Source organism: Bubalus bubalis, chromosome 6 (genome assembly GCF_019923935.1).
Source record: "Bubalus bubalis isolate 160015118507 breed Murrah chromosome 6, NDDB_SH_1, whole genome shotgun sequence".
Lineage (NCBI taxonomy): Eukaryota > Metazoa > Chordata > Mammalia > Artiodactyla > Bovidae > Bubalus > Bubalus bubalis.
In genome coordinates, this window is record NC_059162.1 from 89,377,899 (window position 1) to 89,405,479 (window position 27,581).

Consider the following 27,581-nt stretch of genomic DNA (forward strand, 5'->3'; position numbering starts at 1 on the left):
ACGTAGTGACGGGCAGGGTATGGTCATGGACTTCAGGGAGTTCAGTCTAGAGGAGTAGATGGACAATGACGATAGGCTGGTCCATGGTGCAGGAGGGACAGGGGTCTATAGGTTATTATGGAAACTTACTAAACTGCAGAGGAGGGTAGAAGCCAAAGAGGGTATCCTGTAGGGTAGTCTCTTGATGGTGGGAGGTTAGAAGGACATGAGGACAGTGGTATGGGGTCTGCACATGTTCAGTTGAGCATGGCTTTGATGGCTGACCATGGAAGGTACACTGAGAGCTGAGAAGACCCTGTGAGCATCAGCCCTGACTCCTCCTTCTGTTGCTCAGATCAGGCAACAGCAAGTTCAAATGAGGCCTTTCCTGGACTGCTGAGTTCCTCTCCCAGGAACCTGCACCTTGCCCCTCCACTTCCTCGGGACACTGTTAGAGAAGCCTTTTCTGGCTGCCCCATCTTATGCTCCCTAGCTTCCTTTGCAGCCTTATTTTTTCCCCCCGTTTCTCACCATCTGAAACAGCCTTTGTGTATCTCCACTAGATGTATTACAAGCTTTGTGAAGTAGAGGATTTTGTCTTTTGATTTATTGCAATCTCTCACTTCCCCAAACACTATCTGACAATTAAGAATGCAACGAATGCTTGATGAATGAATGAATGAATGGACCCAAGTAGTGTCTGACAGTTAAGTATGCAGTGAATGTTAGATGAATGGATGGATGGATGACTCCTGAATCTTCTGACACTTCCAGGCCATGCTGCTTTCCATTCCAATCAAAATTTTGTTCACCTGCTCATCACTGACTTATAGATCATGAAGGGCCCATGTGATGTAGGGAAGGACTTTGCTACCTCTGAAGTATTTACCTGTGGGCTCTTCACTGTGGTACCCATGAGAATTGGTGTCAGAGGGTTTGTTGGGTACCAAGGAAACAGGGAAGTGGCAATGCTCTGACAGCCATGTTCTCCATCCTGTGGTTCTTAGTCATTGAGGTTTTGTTCAACATGTTTAGAATCCCAGAGCAGTGGGGTCTGGTATGTCCACGAGACATGCCCACAGATCCTGGGAGTGTCTGGTGAAACCCCTGCCAGGAACAAGATTGTTGTTTCCACGGGGGAATAAAGAAACCACAGGACCAGATGTTTTTCCTCTTCTTCCTCTCTGCTTCATCCATCCATCCAGCATTTTCTGAGTACATGTTCTGTGCCAACACCTGGGGACACCAAGAGAGCTCACATTTTGTGAGGAAAGCTTGAAAAGTAAATAGTTGCAAAGCAGCTGGCTGAGTTCTCTGATTGGGGTGGACTGAGGGTTTGGAGGTCAGAGGAGAGGGCTCTGAGGCACGCTGAGTCAATTCACAGGCTCTGCTGAACTTAAGATCAGGTCAGAGACTCCTCTACTCTAGCTCTTACGAAAGCTATACATCTGTGTTTTCAGACATGCACACTTAAAAGGTGTGACAGGTGAGCTAGAGGAGCCTGAAGTTCTAAATGTCCCATTCAGGTTGTCCTTTAGTCCATGACACCTGTGTAGTCCCCTCAGATTGCTTCTCCAGAGACAGAAATCCAATACAGAAGACCAATACTTGGCTTGCAGAGCACTCATTCCCTAAGGAAAGCCAGGTGGTTCTGTGGTTAGAGCATGGACCTAAAAGAGGCTGCTCTTACTCAGTGTCAGTCATTATCCACTGTTACCTTGAGCAGGTGGCATGGCCTCTTTTGGCCTTGATCTCTTCAACTGTAAAATGGGCACAATGGTGTCTGCCTACCAGGATGGTTGTAACAATTGTAGGGAATGTAATTTAAGGCCCCTTGCTCAGTGTCTAAATGCTGAGCAAACTGATAGTTTCTTTTTCTTCCCCTGATAGTGACAGAAAGCAAGACCTCTTTCCTTCTCAAGGAGGAGAAAAGTCAACTAAAAACTCCTCTTTGTCCTGAATGTAGTTGAATAACTTCCCAGTTCTGTACCATGTAGACTCACCAGCTCTGTGAACCACAGTCAAGTATGAGCTATGGAGGAGATGGGAGAAGGGAGAAAGTTTCTCCCTGTGGATGTCAGCGATCTAGACAGACTTCCAGGAAGAGAGTGGGCAGGGACAGAGGAAGGACAAAAGCCTCCTTCTCACGCCTAGCAGAGAGCTCCCAAGAGCAATGGAAATGAAGCCAGAGGACAGTACAGACCTGTTTCACCCGTATGCAAATCATGTAATGAAACACAAATGACTTAGCAAGAAGCAGTGAGACTCACCCAGGTCTGACTTGCTGCTTCAGCCCCGAGCCAGCCTGAACTCTGCCAGACTTTTCTAAGGAGGTTTTGTTGGAATTCCACAGGACCACAGTTTGGAAGCTCGGACCAGAAAGAAGAGAGCTCCATTTCTGGAGTGAGTTCTGTGTGCTGGGGACTTTTCCTGTACATTGGGGTCGGGGGCAGATATATACTTTTCTACTGTATTTTCCATATCTACAATCAGCAGTTTTATTTTAGCAATTGGAAGAACAATCTTAGCCCCAGAAAAAGATGGAAAGATTATATTCTTTTTTGTGTGTGTGAAGGAATTTGTTTTATTCGTGTCTGTGTCTTTCACAGAGTTTTAGACAGAATTGATGCTTACAACATTTTTTTAAATAAAAAAAAAAAATCTCCTTATGTTACATATGGGAAAGCAGAAATTCAGAGAAGCGGAGTGCTTTGTCCAGGTCAGACAGCTGGTATGTAGCAAAAGATTCAAATCCGGTTGTTCCGTTTGCAAGTTAGGCACTTTCTGTGGCATCACACTGATGCCCAGGAAGTGGGTTCTCTGAGCCCAGAGGCCTTAACACCGTTGGGGAAATAAAGACAGAGAACTCAGGACCTTGGGGTTGCTGACCCGCAGGAGAGGTCAAGCTGATTTAGGCTTTCTGGTTTTGTCCAGTTCTGCTCACCTCTTTCTAAATCACCCTTTTCAGGGAACCTGGGACTTTGCTGAAGCCCCTGCAGGAGTTTTGATTCTTGGAAAGGCTCCACGCTCTTTGGCCCATAACAGGGGATTACATCCTTGTGGCTGGTATGTTTGACTCTGTCTCCTGGATAAGGGCTACCTGCCCCTATGGAGTATGGAGCCTCCTGACCCACATAGCATTCCCAGGTCAGATTTCCCAAGGAGCAGGGCGCTCCAGAATGTACTCATGGATTCTGAGGAGGCCTGAGCCTCTGATCCTGGAATGAGTGGCTCATATGAACTGGGCTCTGAACTGGCAAAATCCAATCCATTCAGCGCTTAGATTGGGGTGGGATAGAGGGTGTTATCAGATTCTTTGATCAACCTCAAAGCCTGCTGCCCTCAGCTGACTTCTCATTTCTTAAGTAGTCACTGGGCTAAAGGTCATTGCACAATCTTTTTCTTTAGTGATTCACTTATTTTGGTGAAATCAACTACAGTCATTTGAGTCAGTCTCATCTATCAAGGCGAATGGGTGGTGTTGATTTCTAAAGAATGCCTTCAGTCCCTGTCTTATGCCAGGCAGGGTCCTGTGATGTCTCATTTGATGCTGGCAACCCTGAGAGGAAGATCCTGTCCTTCCTGTTTCACAGAGGAGACTGAGGCTTAGAGAAGTTAGTAAGGGACTGAAATAGGGGCCTGTGATGCTAAGTCATGTCTGACTCTCTTGTGACCCCATGAACTGTAGTCGGCCAGGCTCCTTTGTCCTTGGCATTTCTGGAGTGAGTTGCTGTTTCCTTCTCCAGTAATCAGGGTAATCTCACCCCAGAATTCATTTAATTACTGCTGTGCCCCAGCTGCGGACACCAGGCTTGATCCTGAGATCTCGAGACATTTCTCAATAAAGGTACAAGTTACCAGTGGGTGTAGGGGAACAAGCTTCCATCTGCCCACTAATTCCATGTCTGTGTGTGTGTGTGTGTGTATGCTCAGTCATGTCTGACTCTTTGCAATCCCAGGGACTGTAGCCCACCAGGTTCCTCTGTTCATGGAATTTTCCAGGCAATAATACTGGAATGGGCTGCTATTTCCTTCCCAAGGGGATCTTCCCGACCCAGGGATCGAACCAATGTCTCCTGCATTGACAGGCAGATTCTTTACCAACTGCCCCACCTGGGACTGCCTCCCAAAGGGACTCTAGCCCCATGGTGGCCCCCTCCTCCTTCCTAAGCACTCCCTTCCTGAAGCTATTCTGGCGACACGTCTCTTTCTCCCTCCTTAAGCTCCTCTCACATATTTATTCTTTTCTTGTATTAAGCTCTAGCCTTCAGTATCTGAGTCGGTGGATGGGGAGATGTGTGCCTTGTCCAGCTGGGAAACCTGCCCTTCCTCTGCTCCACCTCCATCTCCAGGGCCGGTGACATAAAGGCTACATGGAGGGGGGCAGGGAGACTTGGAGGATTTTGAACAATCATTTTCTGAGGACCTATAGATTTTTAAGTTGAGAGAAATGAGAAAATCTTGAGGTTATCTGGTCCAAATTAAGGAAAAGAAAAGTGGTTACAGAGTAAAATCATCTGTTTCTTTGAGCAGTACCTGGTGCCAGGCATTTATCACCAATCTCTGCTACAGCCTATAAGGCAGTTGTTACATTTATTTTACATGGGAGAAAAGTGAGGCTCAGTGAGGTTTATCTGATGAAAACCTGTGCCGTTTCAGCTACCCCCTTCCCCGTTCATCCCTGTTCCTTGCCAAGACTGGCTGGAGGAAGGCTGGTCCATGGTGGTCACACTGCATATGGACTAGTCCTTCTTCCCTGAACTTGCCGTTGTCTTAAAGACCAGACTGAGTTGGGGCTACCAACATCATTCCCATTCTCACTCTCAAAAGGAAGAGATTCCTTTGACTCATGATTGCAGAATCTGCTGTTTGTTGGGTTATTTCACTAGAAATGAGGGAGTGGCCTTTGACCTGCACATTATTTTGGGGGGGGGTACTGAGTCTCTTACTTAAAAATAATTTGATTTTTTCACCATGGCTAACAGTAATATTTCCTGGTTGGGATTCAATAGATAGATACTCTATAAAAATAATAAGTCTTATAAGTGATAAAAATAAGGATTTAGTATTTATCAACCTTTTTTTTCTTTTTTTTTTAAAAATATAAATTCATTTATTTTAATTGGAGGCTAATTACTTTACAATATTGTATTGGTTTTCAACCTTTTTTAAAAAAAGACCTTTGGAATGTTCCATGCAGTATGGTTTGGGAAAGAAAGACTGACCTAAATAGAGGCCACATTCCTTTGACATGCAACCCCCATCATGAATTGCCCCTGCTTGCCTCTGTAGCCCTGTGTCTCACACCCTGACACCTCCACACCCCCACTGGTCGTATATACACTTTTCTGTTATTACTGAACTTCCAGAAGTTCTTTGCAGCTCTGACTATTGGCTTCTAAGCCACTGAGCTGCCTAGGATACACACTTCTCAATACATCCCCTTCAGTTTAGTTCAGTTCAGTCACTCAGTCATTTCTAAATCTTTGTGACCCCATGAATTACAGCATGCCAGGCCTCCCTGTCCATCACCAACTCCGAGTTCACTCAAACTCACATCCATCGAGTCAGTGATGCCATCCAAGCATCTCATCCTCTGTTGTCCCCTTTTCCTCCTGCCCCCAATCCCTCCCAGCATCAGGGTCTTTTCCAGTGAGTCAACTTTTCGCATGAGGTGGTGGCCAAAGTACTGGAGTTTTCAGTTTTAGCATCATTCCTTCCAAAGAACACCCAGGGCTGATCTCCTTTAGAATGGACTAGTTGGATCTCCTTGCAGTCCAAGGGACTCTCAAGAGTCTTCTCCAACACCACAGTTCAAAAGCATAAATTCTTCGGTGCTCAGCTTTCTACACAGTCCAACTCTCACATTCATACATGACCACAGGAAAAACCATAGCCTTGACTAGATGGACTTTTGTTGGCAAAGTAATGTCTCTGCTTTTTAACTTATGTATCTTTAGGATTCAAATCAAGTATGCCTACCCTTTAGTAACTGACCCTGGTACCCCAGCTTCTTTCATAGTTTCTATAAAATCCGTAAGTGCACTTAAACCTGTTTTCATATATTCATCTATATTTAATATATTTCATATATTGCCTCTCATAGGGGAGGAATGATAACTTCTCATTTCTGTGTGCTTAGCACTTAGCAGAGTGCCTGGCTTATGTATTGATGTATTTGTGTGTGTGTATGTGTGTATATTTATTTATTTGACCTTTTAGTTTAATTTTATAATAATTTTTTTAAGTTTTTTCTCTAAACCTTTTTAGGATGTTCCTAGGAATATGATTAAATTTACATATTATCTTTTGAGTTTATAAGTTGAGGGTTCTTATAAATGAGTGTTCTTAAAAATAAAAATTCTGTCTATTCAAATTGTCCTCCATGTCCTTTGTTTCATCCTGGCTCTATGCAGTTCTTGGTGAGCTAACTTCTACTTATATCATCATCTGGGCTATGATGATGATTTTACCTCTTCTTTTAGATTTAAAAATTTTTTTTAAATTGGCATATAATTGCTTTACTTCTTTTTGATATTTAATGGGGTATTTTTTTTAATGGGGTATTTTTAATATTTGAAAAATGACTGGGTTTTATCACTTGCTTAGCAGCCAACAACATCAGTACACTGTCTTTTTAAATTTTTTATCTGTTGTTCTTAGATTTCCCCAAAATATATTTATGTAATTTCATAATGATTATAAAGTTGGCTGCTGTTGTCCAGGTCTGGGTTTTTTGAAATTGTCTTCCAAGTAGTTGAGGAGTCAGTGTTAGGCATTCTTTCTACATGGGCAAGAATGATTCTGGAATCTTCCACTCTTCTGTCTCTCAGGTTTGCTGCTGGCTTGTCTTTCCTGACCACCCAGAGGAAGGTGTCCATTTGTCTCAGGAAGGGCAGACTCACTCCCTTGCCGCTGCCCCAGGTCTATCTTTAGGCCGCCGGCCTACCCCCCCCCCCTCCCCCCCCCCCCCCCCCGCCCCCGGGCTCCTCCCCTTTCTCTGGTCTCCCAGTGCCTTGCTTTGATTTGTGTCGGAAGTTCCGCTTGGTCCTCTTGCCTCTTCCCCTTCATTTCCCAAGTTCCCACAGGAACCTGAGAAGTAGGTTGTGCCCAGAGGTTAGAACGGAAACTGCAGCAAGATAACTTCAAGGGACAATACCCAGTTGACGTCATTGCAACTTCTTTGCCTCGGCCAGAGTGGCTTTTTTTCTTCCATTTTCCTTCAGGTTACTCTTCTACTCCACCCAGTCCAGTCCCTGTCAACCTCTGTTTGAAAGATCTCATGCATTGTTTGGTTGGTTTATGTGTTTCCTCGTGTTGTGATGCAAAATCCATAGTTCCAGGTGGTGACTTAGAAATTTGTTCTTTGTTAGAGTTGCTTTCATTTGAATCGGAAGCATTGCCTTGTGATTGTCATAATAACCTCCCCTGATCAGCATGCATGAGTTTCCATGATGCTTCTGAGAGGTGGGAAGTGAAGGAATTGTGTAGCCATAATCTCTAGGAAAATACACAAATGCATTGAATGAACTGTCACTGAATATAAAAAAGAAACTGCTATGAACCCTATTTAGTGTTCTTTAATTGGCTTCAATCAAAAAATAAGAAAAGGAAATTCCCATTTATGGAATGTCAGGCAGCATGCTAAGGCCATTCTCTTGGATTTTTTTCTTCAATTCTCTCTAGCTTAGCTCCCTAGAAAAGCTCCATTTTTCCTAGTTTTTAGTAGAGGAACTAATGCTTAAGTTAAAAAAAAAAATGGCCTTGAGGTCAAGTCCAATTTGAATGCTCTTTCTTGCAGATGATTCCATGCATGGGAATTGACCTGGGATTATGCTCTTTCTTGCAGATGATTCCATGCATGGGAATTGACCTGGGATTAGAATGCAGGTGAGCGGCCAGTCACTCAGTGTCTGTTCTTTCTGTCTCCTCCCTCCAGCTGTACCTGCAGGCCCGCTTCACTTGGCGAGGGGCCCGCCTGCTCCGGCCCCTTCTGCAGTTCACCCTGATCATGATGGCCTTTTACACAGGACTGTCCCGAGTGTCTGACCACAAGCACCATCCCAGCGATGTCCTGGCGGGATTTGCTCAAGGAGCCCTGGTGGCCTGCTGCATAGTAAGTAGCCTCTGGTCCTCAGCACATGAGCAGGGTCCTGAACAACTTGCTCATTAAATGTTTTTGGTTCGGTGACCAGAGCCAGGGCACTCTCAATCCTCTTCTCTGCCTGGTGTCCAGGGAGCCACTCTGCCCAGGACCTCTTCAATGAACTGAGGATAATTCCTGCTTCTTTCCAACCTGGAAGTTTTATTTTATTTTTAAATTTTTATTGAGTTATAACTTACCTCCCATACAATTCACTTGCTTTACTTGCATAATTCAATGCTTCTTGGTATATTTACAGAGTTGTGTAACTATTGCCACAGGCATAGGATTTTTTCACCGCAAGGCATGTGGGATCTTATCTCCCCAGCATAAGGGGGATCTTATGCCCCCTACATTGGAAACATGGAGTCTTAACCTGTGGACTTCCAGGGAAGTCCCCATGGAAGTTTTAATCCACCAGACTCTATAAATCCTCTTCTCCAGAAGGGTTAGGCTCATAGTTGCAATTGCAAGATATCTTAGATAGTATCCTACTCACTTACTCTATTCATGAGGGCATTTAGGGTTCAGGAGGGGAAGAAACTTCTCCCAAATCATATGTCAAAAGTCTAAGTCTCTGACTCATCTGTTGCTCACATGCTGCTTTGGTGATCACTTACTATTCAGAGGCACTTCCCAGTTTCTTGAAAACTTTTACCCTTCTTACTGTGACCTTGGGCTTCCCTTGGAGCTCAGTCAGTAAAGAGTCTGCCTGCAAGCAGGAAACCTGGGTTTGATTACTGGTTTGGGAAGATCCCCTGGAGAAGGAAATGGCAACCCACTCCAGTATTCTTGCCTGGAGAATCCCATGGACAGAGGAGCCTGGCAGGCTACAGTCCATGGGGTCTCAAGAGTTGGACATGACTTAGCGACTAAACCACCACCACCACCATGACCTTTACTGGACTTAGTCAGACCCTTGTCTCGGTGTTGGCTGGGTAAGAGAGAGCTTGGCGAAGGCTCAGCTCTCTCCTAACCTGAGGGCTTTGTACATCAAACCACAGAGCTTCCTGGAGAATGGTCTTGAATGGATCACATTCTGATTTTCCCCAAATGGCAGAGTTACCCCTTCACATACCTCCTCCCTGACTCCTGGTGAGGCTGAAGTGAGGCATTCTACCTCTGAGCCTCTGTGTCTTCAGGTATTTCTGCTTTTCTTGCCTGCAACAAGTTGTTTTTAAAAGTCAAAAAGAGAAACTTAAAAAAAAATCTGTACAACATTAAATTTTGTGCTGGAACCTTTGAGGGGCTTATTCAGCCAACATGACTGAGCACCTCCTCTGACACCATGCTTTCCTGTTCTGTGCTAAGGGGTACTTACCCTGGTCCAGCAGGAGTTCTAGAACAGAGAGTACTGGCTGGGTGTTCAAGTACTACATGTGCAGGTCGTATTGTTAGTTTTAGCCCTTGTTCATTCCCAGTAAGAACCATGAGGTAGAGAGATCTAGACTAGCCCCTGGTCCTTTTCTGGGTACTCAGCCTGGCTGAAGCCTGGTGTCTCCCTGCACTAACCACTTTGTCTCCTATATTCATCACTCTGTGTTGAAACTGTGAACATGTGTCTCCCTTTAGACCTTTCCTCCTGGACAGGGATCCTAGTCAATATATGTGTTATTCTCCTTATGTCACCAACACCTTTCAGGGATGCTAGCTCAGACTAAGTGAATGGGTGTGTAATAAACAAAGCAAGGATCTGTGAGCTGATCCACTTTTTCTTGAGAACATTCTGTTGAAGGCAGGGGTTGGATAAGGCACAGTCCTTGCTTTCAAGGCAATCCCAGTTCAGTTGCTCATAGCCAGGCCAGGCATAGGAACTATAGTAGGACGAGGGGCCATCATGGGGACTGGCCAGGACATTTTAGCTGGCATACAAGGTGAGAAGAAGGGCATGGAGTTGGGGCAATCAGAGTGGGCACCACAGAGAAAGTAGCATCTGAGCTGCCAGCCAGCCTTGGCCTGGGAACCCTAGCCTAGGGACTGGCTGTTTTGCGGGCTTTATTCTTTACTTTCTTAAGTATTTTTTTTTTTTTCCCTAGTCAAGGCCAGATGCAAGAGAAATTGGGGGAGCACACCGTTAATGAGAGCAGCTTTCACTGGGCAGCTTGTTCTCTGCAGCCTGGCCCTTTAATGTGAAGTGACAGCGGGGGATGGGTGTTTGCATGACAGGGTAACCCTCTGCTGACCGTGCTGTCTGAGCTTCACTCGAGGCAGGAGGTCAGCCCACGGGGGCCTGCTGTGGTGTTTCCTTTTCGGCGCCACTGCCCTAATTAAAATCTCCTGCACCCCCAATTAAAAAAATTGAAAGATCGGGGTGGGGGTCCTTGATAGCCTTCCTGCCTTTTATAGAGTGCGTTGTACTACGTACAATGGAACAAAGTGTATGGGAGGACCAGGGTTTATTTTCGAGAAGGGAAACGAGGGGTCTGACTTTTATCCTGTTTGGCTCTGGCAGGCTGGAGCACTGGATAGGAATTTGGTCCGAGCGTTTGTCAAGCACCTACTCTGTGTTGGCTCTGTTATAGATTCTTTACTCATCGGTTTCTTTTAAGGCATATGAAGCCATTTTACAGATGAGGTAACTGAGACTCAGAGATATGACTCAGGTTATCCAAGATGAGAGCTCCTGGGGATGCTCAAAGCTGTGCCCTCTGGGATTGGCAAAGAGGCATGGTCACCTGAGCCAAAGTAGCCAGTGTATGCAGCTACTTCAAGAGCAGAATTTAAGGGTGTCAGGGGCCTTCCCAAGCCTTTAGGCTGCTCTAGTTGCTGCTTTCAGTTTGTTAGCCTGTTTTACAGTGTAAAGATGGCTTAGAAAAGGGTGGTAAGCATTTTTCCCTGTCCCACTTAGCTCTGAACACACCAGGGTAGGGACTCAATATTTATCATTTTTCTCCCAGCGCCTGACTCCCAGCTTAGTCCTCAGGAGCCCGTGGTCCTAACTGGCTCAGGATTCCAGCACCGAGTGAGCCATTTCACGTAAGCTACTCAAAGAGGCCAGAGCAAGGTGTGGGGTCAGCTTAGGAGCTTGAGGATGCACAACTGGGGGAAAGGAAGGCAGTGTGTCATTTTCCATCATAAGAAGTATGAGGAAGACAGAAACAAAACTCAGGACACAGGATGAGCTGGAGATGGGTCTGGGAAACTAAGAAAAGGGGACAGGAAGGTGGATGAAAGGCGTCTGCCTTACAGGTTTTGCAGCACCACTTATCAGGGACTTTCTTGGAGTTGTACCAGGTAGCTTGTAGCCTAGGCAGGAGCCTGTGGTCTCTGCCCTGCTGTGTCTCATAGCAGAACTTGGTCCCAGGAAACAAGGCTGCCCAGGCACATCCCAAAGCCATATTCTCTTCTCACCCATGAATGTGGCTGATTTGAATGGATCTTGACACAGGGGCATCACCTGAGACTGGTTAGGAGGACCAAGAAGAGGCAGCCCAGTAAGGTACAAGGCCACTTCACAGGGGGCCAAGGAATGTATAAGCCATTTCCCACCCTCGCCAATAATCTCCTGAGCCAAGCTTCAGTGCACCCCCAGCGACAAGGGCATCGCATTTGCTAACAAGCATGGAAAGCTCATGTACAGCTACTGTGTCAAGCACTTTACACTGATCATCTCCAGTGCCCGGAAAACCCTACACCCTTCACTGTCCTCACTAAAGAGATGAGGAAACAGACTAGGAAGGATGAAGTAACACAGAGAAAGGGTAGAAGGTAGAGGGTCGACTCCAGGCAGTTCAGCAGGGCCAGCTCTGAAGATCCCAGCCTCTTGTAAGACCTCATTTCCCACTCCTCTCACACCCCCTCACCTCCAGGCACAGCACTTGAAACAGATTTTTTGGAACCCTGAGGTCCTGTCTTAGACAGCTGTCCCCTTTTGATGGAGCACAGTTTCAGTTTCACTCCATCATTGATGAAACCTGTGTTACTTTCCCATGTCGCTGCTCTAACAAATTGTCACAAACTTAGTAGCTTAGAACAACACAGATTAATTTTCTCAGAGTTCTTGAGTTCTGAATTCCAGAATGCATCTCACTGGGCTAAAATTGACATGTTGCAGAGCTGCATTCCTTCTGGAAGATCTGGGGAGAGTCTCAAATACCAATGATTGCTTGACATTTCCAGCTTCCAGAGGCTGCTTGAATTCTTTGGCTTGTGGTCACTTCCTCCATCTTCATAACCAGCAGCGTAGCATCTTCATCTCTCTTTCAGACTCTCTGGCCTCTGATCCCATCAGCACATCTTCTGTGTTTCTGACTCTCCTGCCTTCCTCTTTTGAGGGCCACTGTGATTACATTGGGCCCACCTGGATAATATAGCATCATCTTCCCATCTTGATATCCTTAATTTAGTCACATCTGCAAAATCCATTTTGCCATGTAACATATGTATTCTCAGGTCCTGGGGATTAGGGACCTGGGCATCATTGGGGGTGGCATTATTTAGTTTGCCACATCTTCTCTTCTGCCTTTTCTGAAGACAGTTGCTTAACTTTCTTCTAATGGTGCCATGGCCCCTTGAATGTTTTCCACTATGACATTCAGCCTGGTTCTGTCATGATTGTTCAAATGTCTGTCTCCCCAAGTAGCTTTATGGGTACCTTGATGGCAGAATCCATGGCTTAACCCTTGGTTGTTCATTCTCAGTGCCTAGTGCTGTGGCTGACACACAGTAGGTGCTTGATACGCATTGGTTAAAGAATGAGTGATGTTAGCTTGTGACTTTCGGCAAGATACTTCTTCCTTGAGCCTAGTTTCCTCATCTGTGAATTGATCTTGGAAGCCCTTTAGCTCCGTGACCTTCTCCCACAGAGATTCCGAGGCTCAGCCAACTTTGGGCTTTGTAGTAACTGAGCTGGATTTGCCTTCTTGGGGCTTCCCAGGTGGCTCAGTGGTAAAGAATCCACCTGCCAATACAGGAGACACAGGAGATGTGAGTTCTATCCCTGGGTCGGGAAGATCCCCTGGAAAATGTCCATGGCAACCCACTCCAGTATTCGTGCCTAGAAAATTTCGTGGACAAAGGAGCTTGAGGGGCTGCAGTCCATGGGGTCACAGAGTTGGACACGACTGAGCAGACATGCAGAGAGAGACCTGCCTTCTCAGACAAAACCGTCTCTCTGCAATGTCCATGTAGGTGGCCTCTATTGGGGGCCACGGCATATCTTTAAGTCCCCAAGGGTTACAACACATCACTCCAGCTACTGTGGAGCCTTGGGCAATAGGCTATGACAGCCAAGCACTTTGACCTGGGTCTTGAGAGTAAGTCCTGTCACAGCAAAAAGACGTGTCTAGGCAAAAATCACATGCCAAACAGGAGAGCGTTCGGTTCCCTCCCCCACTGCTTGGGAGTTGAACTCTTTCCAGAGGAGGGAGGCAATGGTGCCCATCACAGACAAAAAAACCTACACGGCATCGTGGACTCAACACGGAGACACAGACACATGGGGTCCGAAGGGCAGGTGCACTGATGTACACCTTCACACGTGTGGATGCGGGTGCATGGCACAGAGGCACATGGTCAGACCCAGTTGTACACAGTCATCCATCCTCTTTCTGTCACCAGCTCTCAGAACCACGGATACACAGACAGGCCAAGGCAAACATAGGCACATGCTCACCGCTCCCCCCCCCCTCCCCAAACACACACACATACACACAGTCACCCGTCCCAAAATTTGAACTCTACAGCTAGGCTCAGCATTCCCACCCTCGGAGTAACCCAGGGACCCGGATGAAGTGACAGACAGTGGGTTCATTTCCTGTCTGGTGACAACTTGCCTATCTGGCCACCTCCTCCCTGACCCTCCAACAGATGGCAAATTACGGGGCCCTGGGAGGGGTCAGGGCAGGGCCAGGCCGCCATTGCTGTGGTGCAGCAGAGGAAGCAGCTGCTCGTGAATTTCATAAACACGAGGCAGAGTCTTTCCTGGTTTTCCTCTTGTGGGGGGTGTGGCTCAGCCAGCCGTAGCTCTTTTGTGTGCTGCTGTCTTCCTCCAGGATGTAGGGAAGGGCAAGGGTGTTCTTTGTCTCTGCCCCAGAGAGGTGACCTTGAGGGAGGAGACAAACGAGGATGTGAATGGAAGAAGAGTTCAGCGATGACAGCCCCCCCAGAGGAAACTGGGGTGCGGAGAGAGTGAGACACACCTGAGGACACATGGTGGCAGAGTAGGAACCAGATCCCGGCTCTCCTGATCTTATCTTAAAAGATTAAACTAGGAAACCCCAACCATATGCAATCTATGCCATGAATTTGTGGGATGATCGCCTTCTGTACCGGGAGATTTCCATCTGTTTCCACTGGATTTGTTCCACTGCTGCCCAGGCACAGGGAATGGATGAAATAACCTCCTGAATCTCTCTGACCCTGCAAAAGCCTTGCTGTTTGTCCAGAAGCTCCGGGATGACTTTGCCACTCTGGGCCCCCATTCTCAGATGGGCAGGGGTGACAGGAATATAGGTGTGAGAGAGAGAAGAAAGCAGAGGCAGAGGTAAACTCTGCCCCTCAGGAGATAACGACAATTTGCAGAGTCATTGTATTGGGTTGGCTAACATGTTCATTCAGGTTTTTCCATAAGATAAAATCTGCTTTCTTATTCCCCTGCTGAGATGAATGGGATGGATGCAAGGCTGACTCAGAAGGGGGGAGTTGTATTCTCACCACTTAGTTAGATATATTGGCCAAGTTACTTCCTCTCAGCTGCCTCTTCCCATCCCACCAGGTGGGGATGATACGTCTTAACACACAACCTCATCTTTGGATTGAGGAATCAATGAATTAAAGATGTGTCATGCTGGCATGTGCAGCACATTGATTGACTGTATATTCTGTGTTAAGTATGATGCTTCGTTTTAAATATTCACAAGCTGAAAAGAATTGGTTCTTAAAGAGCTTATGGTTCAGTGGTTTCCCAACCACAGTCCATAATAAGAAATAACACCGCACATCATAACCCATGAGAGGCAACTGTGCATGCGTGTTCAGCTGTGTGTCCGACTGTTTGCGACCCCATGGACTGTAGCCCACCAGGCTCCTCTGTCCATGGAATTTTCCGGACAAGAATACAGGAGTGGGTAGCCATTCCCTCCTTCAAGGGATCTTCCTGACCCAGGGATTGAACCCATGTCTCGTCTCCTGCATTGGCAGGCAGATTCTTTATCACTGAGCCACCTGGGAAGCCTAATAGAGGCACTGACACATAACTAAAATATTTTGCAAAATAAGACACTTACTATAGGTGATACAGTCTACTGTTTTAAATTTAACCTTTAAAATGCTGGTAGTGACCACCTAATAAGTTGATGTCATGACTTATTAATGACTTGGGCTGTGCAGTTTGAAAAATGCCACTCTAGTGGGAAGGACATAAAACACCCAAATGCAGTAGATGGGCAGAGCCATTAGGATGGGCTCCTGTCCTGGGGACAGTGGGGCCACGAGAAGGGGAGCGCTCCTTTATCTTGAAGGTGATGGAAGTCTGGAAAGAATTCCTAGAGTAGGAGAATATTGAGCAATGTATGGGTATTTTCTCTGAGATATGAAAGATAAGGAAGGGCATTTCATGTGGGAGCAATAACACAAAGACATGGGGATGGATGTGTATATGGCCTGACCTGTGACCCTAAAAATTTCAGAACGATGGAACATGTGGGATGCTTGGGAGAAGTCAGTTATAGTAGCCTCCTTTACGCTTTCCACTTCAAAAGGTGGGATTTCTGGAAGTGGTCTCCTGCTTCCTCCAGTCTCTATAATTCTTGGGTACCATGTTCCTGAACTCTGGCTGATGCTGGATCTAGCATCCTAGTGAACAAGCGTCAGCTCTCTGGGTCCTCCTTACCAGCTACCCTCCTCTGTATTAACTGAGAAGTGCCCTCCTGTGAGGCTCTCTACAGGGTTCAGATGCCTGTTTCCTTCAGAACTGCCCATGACTTTCCTCTGCTGCTCCAAACCCTCCTTTTCATGGGACTAATTTCCTTCATGACTCTCAGTATTGATGATGGTCATGAAAGACGATGACTGAGGATTTGAAGACCCTTTCATAGGTATGAAGTGTTTTTCCATGAATCCTTCCATTTAAGCCTTACAGAAACCATAGGAAGGTAGATTTTTAAATAGCCGTAGCACACAAATGAAGGGCAGACCCATCATCTGAAATCACAAACCTCTTTGTCTTGCACAAGTGCAAGCCCAGACAAGAGTGTGCATTGGCCTGGGTCACACAGCAGTAGCAATTTGGGGACTAGATCCTGTAGCCTGACTTCTTGTGTGATGCTCTTTCTACCTCATCAAGTTCCCACTCACATACACAAGGAAATTACTCAGTATGGACACTGGTAAGTCCCCAGGGCCAAAAAGTCACTGACACTGGCCTTGTTAAGGTCAGAAAATAATTATTGTAATAACGTAACTCCTACTTAGTCAAAAGACAGGGCTGCCAAAGATGCCTTTTCTTTGCATGTGTGCTCAGTCACTCAGTCATGTCAGACTCTTGTGCGACCCCATGGACTATAGCCCGTTAGCCTCCTCTGTCCATGGGATTTTCCAAACAAGAATACTGGAATGGGTTGCCATTTCCTCCTCCAGGGGAACTTCCGGACCCAGGGCTCAAACTCTCATGTCCTGCATTGGCAGGCGGACTTCAGGTGTGAGGGTGAGCCAAGACCTAAGGCAAAGGAAAATTATTCTGTAATCGGTGAGGTTGTTTATTATGGTAGAGCAGGATGCTCGAAGGATATCCCAAGACCAAGGCATAGGGGGGTATGCAACAGGTACAGCCCATGGTTTCTAGCTTCATGAGGGGAGTGAGTGGACTAGATTTACTGAGGGTTACGCATGCTGGGCTCTGAGCACAGCTCATTCCCTTGAGTAGCTTGTTGTCTAAAGGGAAATCATGACATCACATTTAAGCACTGCATCTGCACTAAAGTCTAGTCCTCATACTAAGATGGAAGGTCATTAAAAGTTTAGTATGGGTACCGAAGAGAGCAGGTAAGAGCAGCTCAAGGAAGGGCTCATGGATCCCCAGTGTGCAGATAGGGGAGTTGCTCTCAAAGAGATTACAAGATGTCTAAGACACACAAGCCATTAAATAGCAGGCCTAGCAGCCCATCTGATCATCTGGAGCTTGGTGAGCTCTAGGCAGGCAGCCCCTCAGCTGGGCTGGGCTGTGTGCTCTGGGGAGTGGCATGTCAGAGCTGGTGAATGCCTGCAACACGACACTGGAAGCATCTTTCTTTTTGATTGGCTGACTCATTCCCTCCAAAAGCCCCAGAAAGTATTAGACTTAGAGAGCAGATCCTATGTGTCCTATGGAAAACTCCCATTTCACATGGTCTTCGTGTCTGACTTGAATCGATACAGGCTTTCATGTACTCATTCATATGCTCGATCATTTCTATTTCCCTCTAATTTTTCTTGTTTCTACTTCCTTCTCTTCTTTTCTTTCTACCCAAGAGGCTGGGGAAGAGAGGTGACTGGATGTGGGCAGGCACTGAACACACAAGCCGGTGATCATGGCTGTTTGCTATCAAGCCCCACTTGCGCCTTTTGTGACACCATGTATTCCTTAAGTAAGCCTGAGGTATCGTATCCCTCATTTAGGTATTTTGCTGCAAGTGGCAGAACTTTGATTTGAAGACAGAGTTGTCCTACTCCCAAGAGCAAAGCCTGTCGCCGGTGCTGCACATGTAGGATGGGGAGTGGGACATGGTGAACCATTGGCCCAGTAATAAGAGTCACCATTTATATAAGGAGACTCCTGTACATTTCTCATCTCATCACCTCCAGTGGGATTCCTCCAGCCTGGAGTTGTCATGTTTGTGTGTAGCCTTGCTCTGGATGGAAGGACTACATTCTCCTGAGTGCTTGCCTGAATCAGATCACCATACTCTCAGATTACAGATCCTCTCTGACTCAGGAGGTCAGAACCATATCTCTAAGCCAATGTCAGAGGGAGCCAGAATATTAGAAGGCAGAGGAAAGCAGAACTATAATTCCCCGCCACCCCCCAGGATAGTTACCCAAACAGAGTTTTGATGGGAACAAGTGCAAGATTTCTAGAGCTGAAAACAAGACTAGAAAGAGAAACATAGGTCCCCCTGCACACACATCCACCCACATACATACGCACACCTCTCTCAACCGCAGTTCTGGCCTCAGCCTTTCAAAAACCCATCTTGTCTTCTTTGTCTTCACTGCGTGATGGTTGCACAGGACTCATCGTCTCCTCTTCTGCAACAGTGTCCTGACCAGTATCCCTGCCTTCAGGTGCCCAGCTCTCTTTCTGATGCCTTCTTCTTAGATAATCATGATCTTAATGCAGGTCTCCCCACCATTTTGCTTTCCTGCTTCAGCCTTGACCGTGGCTCCTCAGGCTGTGTCATACTCCTTCTCAAGATCTGGCTCCTCCTCCAGCCCCCCTCACCGCTCGGCCCTCCCCACACTGAGCTTCCTGCAGCTCCTGGACTTGCTGGGCTCCCTCACTCCCTTTTCATGTGCTACTCCCTTTGCCTAGAACAACATTCCTGGCATTCACCACCTGGCTCCCTCCTACTTATCCTTCAAAGCTAAGCTCAAATAGACCACCTTTGGGGGAAGCTTTCTCAGGCCCTCTTCCCTCCCCTTCATCCTGGGTTAGATGCTGTGTTCTCTGTACTGCTTTAACACCCTGGCTTCCCTCTATCATAATCCTAAACCATGCTATTGTATTGCTCTATTTACCTGGATCTCTCCCTCATTGACCTGTGAGCTCTTAGAGGGCAAAGAATTCTGTCTCCTGTATAATTATCTTTATCATCTCAGGGCTTGGAACAGAGCAGATGTTCAATAAGTGTTTACTGATTGTGCTTTTCAAGAATGTAATTTATGAAATGTAGAGAAGAGAATAGGAATTGAAAGCATATGCTCAGGGCGAGAGATCTTAGAACTCTTACTAGTGCTTTGCACATCAATTTTGTGTTTGCTGAGACTGTTGTCTGCTGACACTTTCCCGTGGCAGAGAAGTTCTGTGCAGTGGGCTATGGGCTTGGAGGGGGTTTGTCCCACACACCTGGGGTAGTCACCTAATTTGTACAGACCCTTCACAGCCTGGGCTTCTGGGTTTTCTTTCTGGGTGGAAATCATCTTCTATGGAAAATAGAACTGCTCCAGGACAAAAAGTTTTCAGTTTTTCTAGTCCTTTTTGTGTTCTGCTGTTCAAGCATGAAGAAGACAGAGCCCTGTTTGAGTCTCAACAGGATCATGTTTCATGATCCCCAAAAAGTGTTTGTTGTAACTTCAAGCCATGTGGAAGGTGAAATATAGCTTATGGGGGGGCGGGGGGATCCTGCTGGACCAGAGTCTACTTTTCATCTTGCTGTGGGGCTGTGTGCAATTGGTGTGGGAGGATTTGATCCCCCTGAGGTCTGTAAGAGTTCTACATGGTGAGAAGATCCAAGGCCAGAGTGCCTGCTTCCAGTAGAGAGAAGTGTAGAATTTCGACACCCAACATTTTATAAGCTCCTAATATGTGCAAGGTTCAATGCAAAGTGTAGGTGATGCAGGATGATCGGGATTGGACTCCATCCTTAAGAAGCCTCCCATCAGAAGAAAGGCTGATGAGCAAAGTTTTGCAGACACGAGAGCACATGGCTTACTCTAGGCCCAGACATGACTTTGGTTCCCAGACAAGGTACACCTTTTCTTGAACTATGTGCCAGACACAGGTTCAGAATTCTTATCAAGTATGTTCTCGCCTTTAACCTTCATTTCGTTCTTATCTCGCAGTTAGGAAACGGAAACTCTTAATATGTATTGGGTGTGAGCTCAGGAAATTAAATCGGGAAATCAGCCAGTAGATAGAGGTGGTGTCAGGATCTTGAAGGGAGGGATGTTTGTTTGAGGGTGTCCTCTGCTCTCTTTGCCCTCAGTAGATGGCATGCAGGCTGGGAGAAAGATCTGTAAGAAATGAGATCAGTAAGAGCCTTTATTTGGTGGGGCTCGCTGCTGGGCTGGAGGAAGTGGAGTTGAGAGCCAGCAGTGGAGGGACGGGCTGAAACCTCTTCCTTGGGGACAGAGAGAAGGAGGAAGGAGAAGGTAATTTCCAGGTAGCGATGAGGACATAGGTTCTGCACCTGTCAGAGAAGAGTTGAAAAGTTTTATTGATCTCTACATTTAACTGTGTTTGTTCAGATTTCCTTATACTGAGGCATCTGAAAACCCCCTTCCCCACTTGTTGGTAAAGAGTTCCCAGACAGGGCAGCCTCGGGCCTCCTGGCAGGACTGAACAGACCTTTACTCTCCTGAGTCTCAACTTGTCCCTGGCTACGAGACAAACCTTCCTGTGCCACAGCTCTCACTGTTCACACCTCATTAGAAAATGAGACAAAAGGCTTAATTTTTTCCTTTGCAAAGGGTCTATTCAATTGCACGCAGACTGTAAATGTTTTCAAATGTTCCATTTCTTGACTAATATTTCACTTTCTTTTTTATTTTTATTTTTCCCTTATAACTTAAGAAATTGCCTGGCTTTTCTTATTTTTTTTCAACAAAGGAATAATAATAAAATGTTTGAGTAGGTCATCTATGAAATGGGTACAAAAACTCAAAAGGTACAAAGGATGTTGTGGTGGCTAGTAAGTCACTGTTTCCTTTGGCCTTCTAGTCACCGAGTTCTCCCAGGGTAACCAAGCATCCAGTGATAACCTGCATCCCCAGTGATTTTGATTGCATTTTGCTGATGACTGTATCACTAGAGAGAACACTGTGGAAATTGGTTCAACAAAGGATACAAGTCCCTTCTGTGGCCAGGCTCTGGCTGTTACAGCCTTGGTGTAGGTGCAGTCTTACTAAGAACTTCATTTTTATTTTATTTTTGTTGCCTGTATTGTGTCCAGAATGAAGTCACAGGGCTGTCCTTATTAGTGAGTGCATTACCATCTGCAGGACAAAGATTCTTCCATCCAGAAAGCTGTTAGACATAGGAACTTTGAAGTGTTTTAGTCCCCATTTCAAAACCCAGCCATATGTTTCCTATTAAATTACATGACTGACAGCTGCCTCTTACAGTTACTTAGTACAAACTCCTGTTGCTAACTTGCTCAAATGGGGATCTGTGTATTTATTTTCCCACCTAATACAAATCTTAAATTTCTCTTACTTGGGTAACTGAGCAAGTTCTTGAATCTTTCATCGTAAGCTAATTGAGGCAGAAACTGCCTGAGCCATCCTTATACGCTTGTGAGTAAGCACTCAGTAAATGTTTCTCAGTGATTCTAAGACAACTCAGTGAGGTCATATGCTCAGGAGGAAGGAGGTTGGGAATAAGTGATAGGAGAGTTTTCATTGACCTTTCCTCCGGGTTAGTTGCTGACTCCTTCAGCTAAGAGACCCTGGCTTCTTGACCTCCATCAGCTTGTTGACATCACTGGGCTTTCAGGAAAAAGTGATCATGACTGCTTCCTTGCTCCAGTGCCTGCTGATAGGAATTCATATTGGCTGATCTCTTTTGGTTACACCCTAGATTCCTTTGTGAGGAAAGGGAAAGTATTGAGGACTAATGCTGGTGACTAATGCTTCCTTTGTTTGAGAACTTATCTTTCATTGCTATTCATTTACCTTGAGAAATAAGGAAGTGGGGCATGTAGATAGGGAGCACTGGACTGAGAGCCCATGGATATGAGGTCTGCTCCTACCCTGGCTGTGTAACTCTGGGCCTGTCACTACCCTTCTCTGGGCCTCAGTTTCCCTTTCTGTGCAATAAGAATTGGACTCTGTGGTCTCCATGTTGTTGTGTGTTTAGTCGCTCAGTCGTGTCCAACTCTTTGCAACCCTTTGGACTGTAGCCCCCTACACTCCTCTGTCCATGGGATTTTCAGGCAAGAACACTGGAATGGGTTGCCATTTCCTCCTCCAGGGAATCGTCCTGACTTAGGGATCCAACCCATGTCTCCTGCATTGCAGGCAGATTCTTTACCTGCTGAGCCTTTGGGGAAGCCCATAGTCTTTGTGGTCCTCCCCTATTCAAAGTTGGGGGGCCCCTTTTCCTAAAGTGCACACTCTTAGGATCTTCCCTTTGCCTGTCCCCAAGGCCCAAATGTTAGTGACTGATTGGGATCTCTGATTTTATGCTTCTAGGTTTTCTTCGTGTCTGACCTCTTCAAGACCAAGACAACGCTCTCCCTGCCTCCTGCCACCATCAGGAAGGACCTGCTTTCGCCTGTGGACATCGACAGGAGCAATCACCACAACATGGTGTAGCTGCCACCCACCATGAGCTGTTCTTGGAAAATGACTGCTGACAGCAAGTTTTGCTGCTCTCCAATCTCATCAGACAGTAGAATGTAGGGAAAAACTTTTTGCCCGACTGATTTTTAAAAAGGAAAAAAAAAAAAAGAAAGTCTTACCTTGTGGCCTTCCAAAATAGGTAGCGTTCACCTGTATGGAAACAACAGCAAGCTAACAGCAAGTGCGGGAATCCCGGATATGCGGTTGGTTTAAGTGTTCATGTTCTAGTGAACACGGGCTTGTTCTGGAGCAAACACTAAGACGATTTGAGTAGAGTCTGCTGGTCACCTTTGTGAAAGCTGTTGGGAAAGCTGACATTCACCTTGTAGCACATGATGCCAGAAATAGCACTGAATCAGCAAACTAGCCATTGGGGGCTCCCCTCTTGTGTCTCTGTCCACACCACTCGATTCTCTACTGTGACTTTGGTTCAGGAACCTTATGTGTTTGTTTGTTTTTGCTTTTAAATATAAGAAAAGAGCAGGTTTGCTCAGTCCAGCGATCAAATCCTGAATCCAGATTCCCAGTCATGAGGCCTCATCACTCACTTCCTCAGCCCATAGGCCAGCACCCACAGTCCCTCACTTATAGTGATTAGGTGACTCTTTGTGGATGAGTGAATTTCACAAATAGCACAATTTTGGAAGAGCTGGAGGGTTCAGGCCCTCCTGTGTCTTCTCTTGACGCACCATCCTGTGACGCTGAAATGTTGATTACAGGATGCTGATGTTGTGTACAGCAATCACCCGGGCACTGGCACACTCAAGTAGTGATGATTAGCTTCGGCTACTGCTTTCTCCCTGGAAACCCTTGCTGGGTGCCTACCGGGATGGTCTCTGAGGGCCGGAGATGAGCACAGTTGTGGTCTGCCATCAGCTGATGGAAAGCAGCCTTCCATGCAAGAGATGGAGGAATGAAGGGGGCAGAATGAAAAATGAAGCAACCCTTTGGCTACTCACAGTCTGACTGAGCCAGAGTAGCAGATGGTCTCACAGCCCAGAGGCGGCCCTTCAAGATAACAGAGTTGACGGGGGCAGGATCTCTGGGGGAGCCGCTCTTGCTAAGCTGTGTAAAGCACTATTGTCTTGGGGTTGATCTCTAGGGCAGTTCTTGGTAGGTTCTGCTGGGCAGAACACGTGGGTTAAATCTCCGTAGAGTTTCCTCATCTTCTCTCCATAAGTGTCCTTCCAAGCAAGGTCCCACTTGAGGCAGCAGTCAGGGACCGCTTCTACTGAACCTTTGAGGAAAGGAGGAAGGAAGAAATGCTTTCAGATCTCGGATGCACACCTTTCAAAGGGCTAAGTGTAACCACATGGGTCAACCACATGCACAGCCTTACTACAGAAGCCGTCCTTTCATTTCAACTTATAGCAAGCTATGATTTTTATATATAAATATTATATAAATAATGTATAAAACATTAAAAGTTAACTATGTAAAATATTATTTCTGAAACAATTTTAGCTATATCCACTATGATTATAAACTGTGTCTCGACCTGTGTTATTTACATTAGCTGCTTAAAAAAAGCATCGAGTTTAATTTTTTTAATATCAACTAAAATACCGTAGTTCTGTGGTAGATGTTTTTACAATGAAAGAAATAACTGCAACTAGAGAAAACTGTATAAAAACATTAAATTGCCAGTATTTTTGTAAGGTTCCATTTTGTAAAGAGAATAATATTCAAAGACTTTTGTAGAATACAAAATGAAAATTTGTATCTGCGAAACTATACTTGTATTAAATGTGCTTTTTAAATAAAAGCTCATAACAACTAAGGAGGGAGCTGGAGACTTGGAATGGTTGAGGGGGGTTGGTCTCGGTGATTGGGGGCTGGGAGGAGGCCATACTCCTCCAGGGACTCTGCTCCCCCACAGGGCACCACTGTGGGATTCTCTCCCTGGGAAATACGGTGGCTGTGGTGTAGATACTGATGCCCTGAACTCTTTCATCTCCAAGAGCCTGTTTGCAGAGTGACGCTCTGGTCCTGCTCTCCTCTTCTAAAGAGCTTTTGTATTCTAAAAGGGGGTTTCCCCAGGGAGGGGGGAGTTGTGGGTCCCCCAAAGGCAGATAAGGAGCAGGCTGTCGATAAGTTATGCTTGGGAGTTCACTGAGGCAATCCTTTACACAGCCGGTGACATCAAAGGCAGGAGGGTGCACTGTTAAGAATGGCATTTGGCTCCTGCTTTTCCTCTCTGATCCCCTGGAGAGGGGAATGGCTACCCACTCCAGTATTTTTGCCTGGAGAATTCCGCAGACAGAGGAGCCTGGTGGGCTACAGTCCATAGGGTCGCAAAGAGTTGGATGCAACTGAATGACTTTCACTCACTCACTTTCTTCTCTGTGTTTCCCCAACCTGGAAGAGGAGGGGAAGCTGGACACTAACGTCGTTTAAGCACCAGTGTGCCAGGCACTGCAGCCTGTCTGTCGCTTTTGATTCTTCCAGGAGTTCTGATTTTTAGAAATAAGGAATACGAAGAAATGCAAAGATGATGTTCAAGATTGTGGAGGAGTAAACCACAGGCCAGAACTTGGATTCCTTTCCTATTGCTGCTGTAAAAAAATTACCCACTAACTTGTGGCTTAAAACAGCACAAGTGTATTACCTCCTAGTCCTGAAGGCTCTAGAGGCGCTGTTTCCTGGTCTTTTCCACCTTATGGAGGTCATCCACTTTCTTTGGTTTGTTTCCTGTCTTCAAAGCCAGCAATCGTGGGCTGAGTCCTTCTTATTCTGTCATCTCTCTCTCTTCTGCCTCCCCTTCCACATTTAGGGCCCTGATGATGACGTTGGATCCACTCAGATAGTCCAGGATAATCTACCCAAGTTACAGTCAGCTGATTAACAACCTTAATTCTATCTGCTACCTTAATTGCTTAACTCCCCCTTTGTCATGTTACACAGCATACTCACAGGTCCCAGGGATTAGGACGTGGACATCTTGGGGGACCACTATTCTGTCTACCTCTGGCTCCCGAAGATTTACATGCATCCCATATTCAAAGTACACTCACCCTATCCCAACATTCCCCAAAGTCTCAACACATTATAACATCAGTTCAAAATCTCAAATCTCATCATTCAAACTACATCATCTAAGTAAGGTAAGAATGAGGTTCTAGGTTTAATCTATCAAGCACAGTTGCTCTCCATCTATGAATCTGTGAATTTGTGAAACTTAAGAGATAAGCTACCTGCTCCCAAAATTCTACGATGGGACAGGCCTAGGATAACAGTTATAGATAGTCCTATTCAAAAGAGAAAATGGAAGGAAAAAAGGAGTCACTGGTCTCAAGCAATTCTAAAATCCAGCCAGGCAAACTCCATTTGGTATCCCTACTCAGATCCCTGTCCTAATTCAGCATTTCCTCGGCATTTTCCTGTGAATGGACATAACTTTGGATCCCAGAATGTAGAGAGGGGGATTCTTAAGTCCAGAGTCTGAAGTTTTCCCTTCAAATCTAGGGGACCAAAGGTCCAGATAGATAAAATAACTTGCTAACAGGAGGAGGGGGATACACAGCAAGTTAGTGGAGGAGCTGTGGAGATCAAGTCACTGCATACTGCTAGTCTCCCTGTCTTCCCGTTATACTTATCCAACAGTACTTGATGAATTAAACTAGTCTCAATAAGAAGTAGCACCATTTCATGGGTACTTAAGGGAAAGATGGACTTCCCTTATGGCTCAGTTGGTAAGGAATCTACCTGCAATGGAGGAGACCTGGGTTTGATCTCTGGGTCGGGAAGATCCCCTGGAGAAGGGAATGGCTACCCTACCCAGTATTCTTGCCTGGAGAATTCCATGAGGTTGCAAAGACATGGCTGAGTGAATAACACTTTCACTTAAGCAAAGATGGAGCCATGCCATAATATAGGGCAGCGCTGGGATTCAGAACACTCATTAAGTACTCTGTACCAGGCACTAGTAAATCCATAAAGGACAGTGGGTAAAAGGGACAAGATCACAGCTTCAAGGGATTTGTGAGTTAGAGAAGAATGCAAAAAGTCAAATAATCATTTAACTAGGTAATTAAGAACTAAGACAACTGTTACAAAGAAAGAATACAGGAAGTTAAGAGAGATATCAGCTGGAGGACCTATCCTGTCTGATGGTGGCTTTCCTGACATCTACCAAGGGCCAAAGCATGTTTACACTATCCACACCAATGACATGAATGGAAAGGGCTCCACAAGATGTAGGTCTAGGAGAAGAGACAAGTGAGTGAGTAAGTGATTATCAGTTCAGTTCAGTCGCTCAGTTGTGTCCAACTCTTTGTGACCCCATGAATCGCAGCACGCCAGGCCTCCCTGTCCATCACCAACTCCCGGAGTTCACTCAGACTCATGTCCATCAAGTCAGTGATGCCATCCAGCCATCTCATCCTCTGTCTCACCTTCTCATCCTGCCCCCAATCCCTCCCAGCATCAGAGTCTTTTCCAATGAGTCAACTCTTTGCATGAGGTGGCAAAATATTGGAGTTTCAGCTTTAGCATCAGTCCTTCCAATGAAGTGATTATGGTAGTATGATAATGGGTGGAGGAGCCTATGTGAAGTGTTGCAGGAGTGTAATGAGTAGAATGAGTTAGACTTTGATGTCCTCCATGTGGACCCTCTCCCCATCTCTGGTAAGCATCCTTTCTAGAACATCCAACCTTGAAAAAAATTCCAGCTTCTGGATGAACCCTTCCAATAATGCTAACTTTGCCTTCAACAGCCCACTGCAGTCTTTGGAAAACTTGAGTGCACACATCACATTTGGATTCTCTTCACCTCCTTCGAACAGAAGACAAGGCACGAATGGCCCCAGATATCAGAGGTGAATGTTAGAATCAGCGAGGCTTTGGTAGTATTCTTTTGATATCAGAATGGTTTGTAAATGATGAGTAAGAAAAAGAGATACAATCCATTTTTAGAACTTTCTAACAGAGGGTATCTCCTCAAAGTTGCTCTAGTGCTGAGCAGCCACTGCTCCAGTGCCTTCCGTCTTGATGGGGCTTCTCTGACCTTGGACATGTGGTGTCTCCTCAAAGTCACTCTAGTACTGCACAGTCCCCGCTCCAGGGCTGTATTTTGACACCGTACTTATTTAACTTTCTATGCAGAGTACATCATGAGAAACGCTGGGCTGGATGAGGCACAAGCTGGAATCAAGGTTGCTGGGAGAAAGATCAATAACCTCAGATAGGCAGACGACACCACTGT

At 45.9% G+C, this 27,581-nt stretch overlaps 1 protein-coding gene across 2 annotated transcripts in view; it reads left to right on the top strand.

Moving 5' to 3' along the window:
- Window positions 1-24,158, top strand: part of PLPP3 (phospholipid phosphatase 3) — an 89,624-nt gene extending 65,466 nt beyond the window's left edge. Inside the window, exons 5-6 of one of the 2 annotated variants that reach the window (XM_006050675.4) lie at window positions 7,919-8,095; window positions 22,229-24,158. In XM_006050675.4, the coding sequence (XP_006050737.1) occupies window positions 7,919-8,095; window positions 22,229-22,351 (300 nt within the window). In that variant the 3' untranslated portion in view covers window positions 22,352-24,158. The remainder of the gene's footprint in view (window positions 1-7,918; window positions 8,096-22,228) is intronic. The other variant, XM_045166150.1, reaches the window with a different exon arrangement.
- The last annotated feature ends 3,423 nt before the right edge of the window (window positions 24,159-27,581 follow it).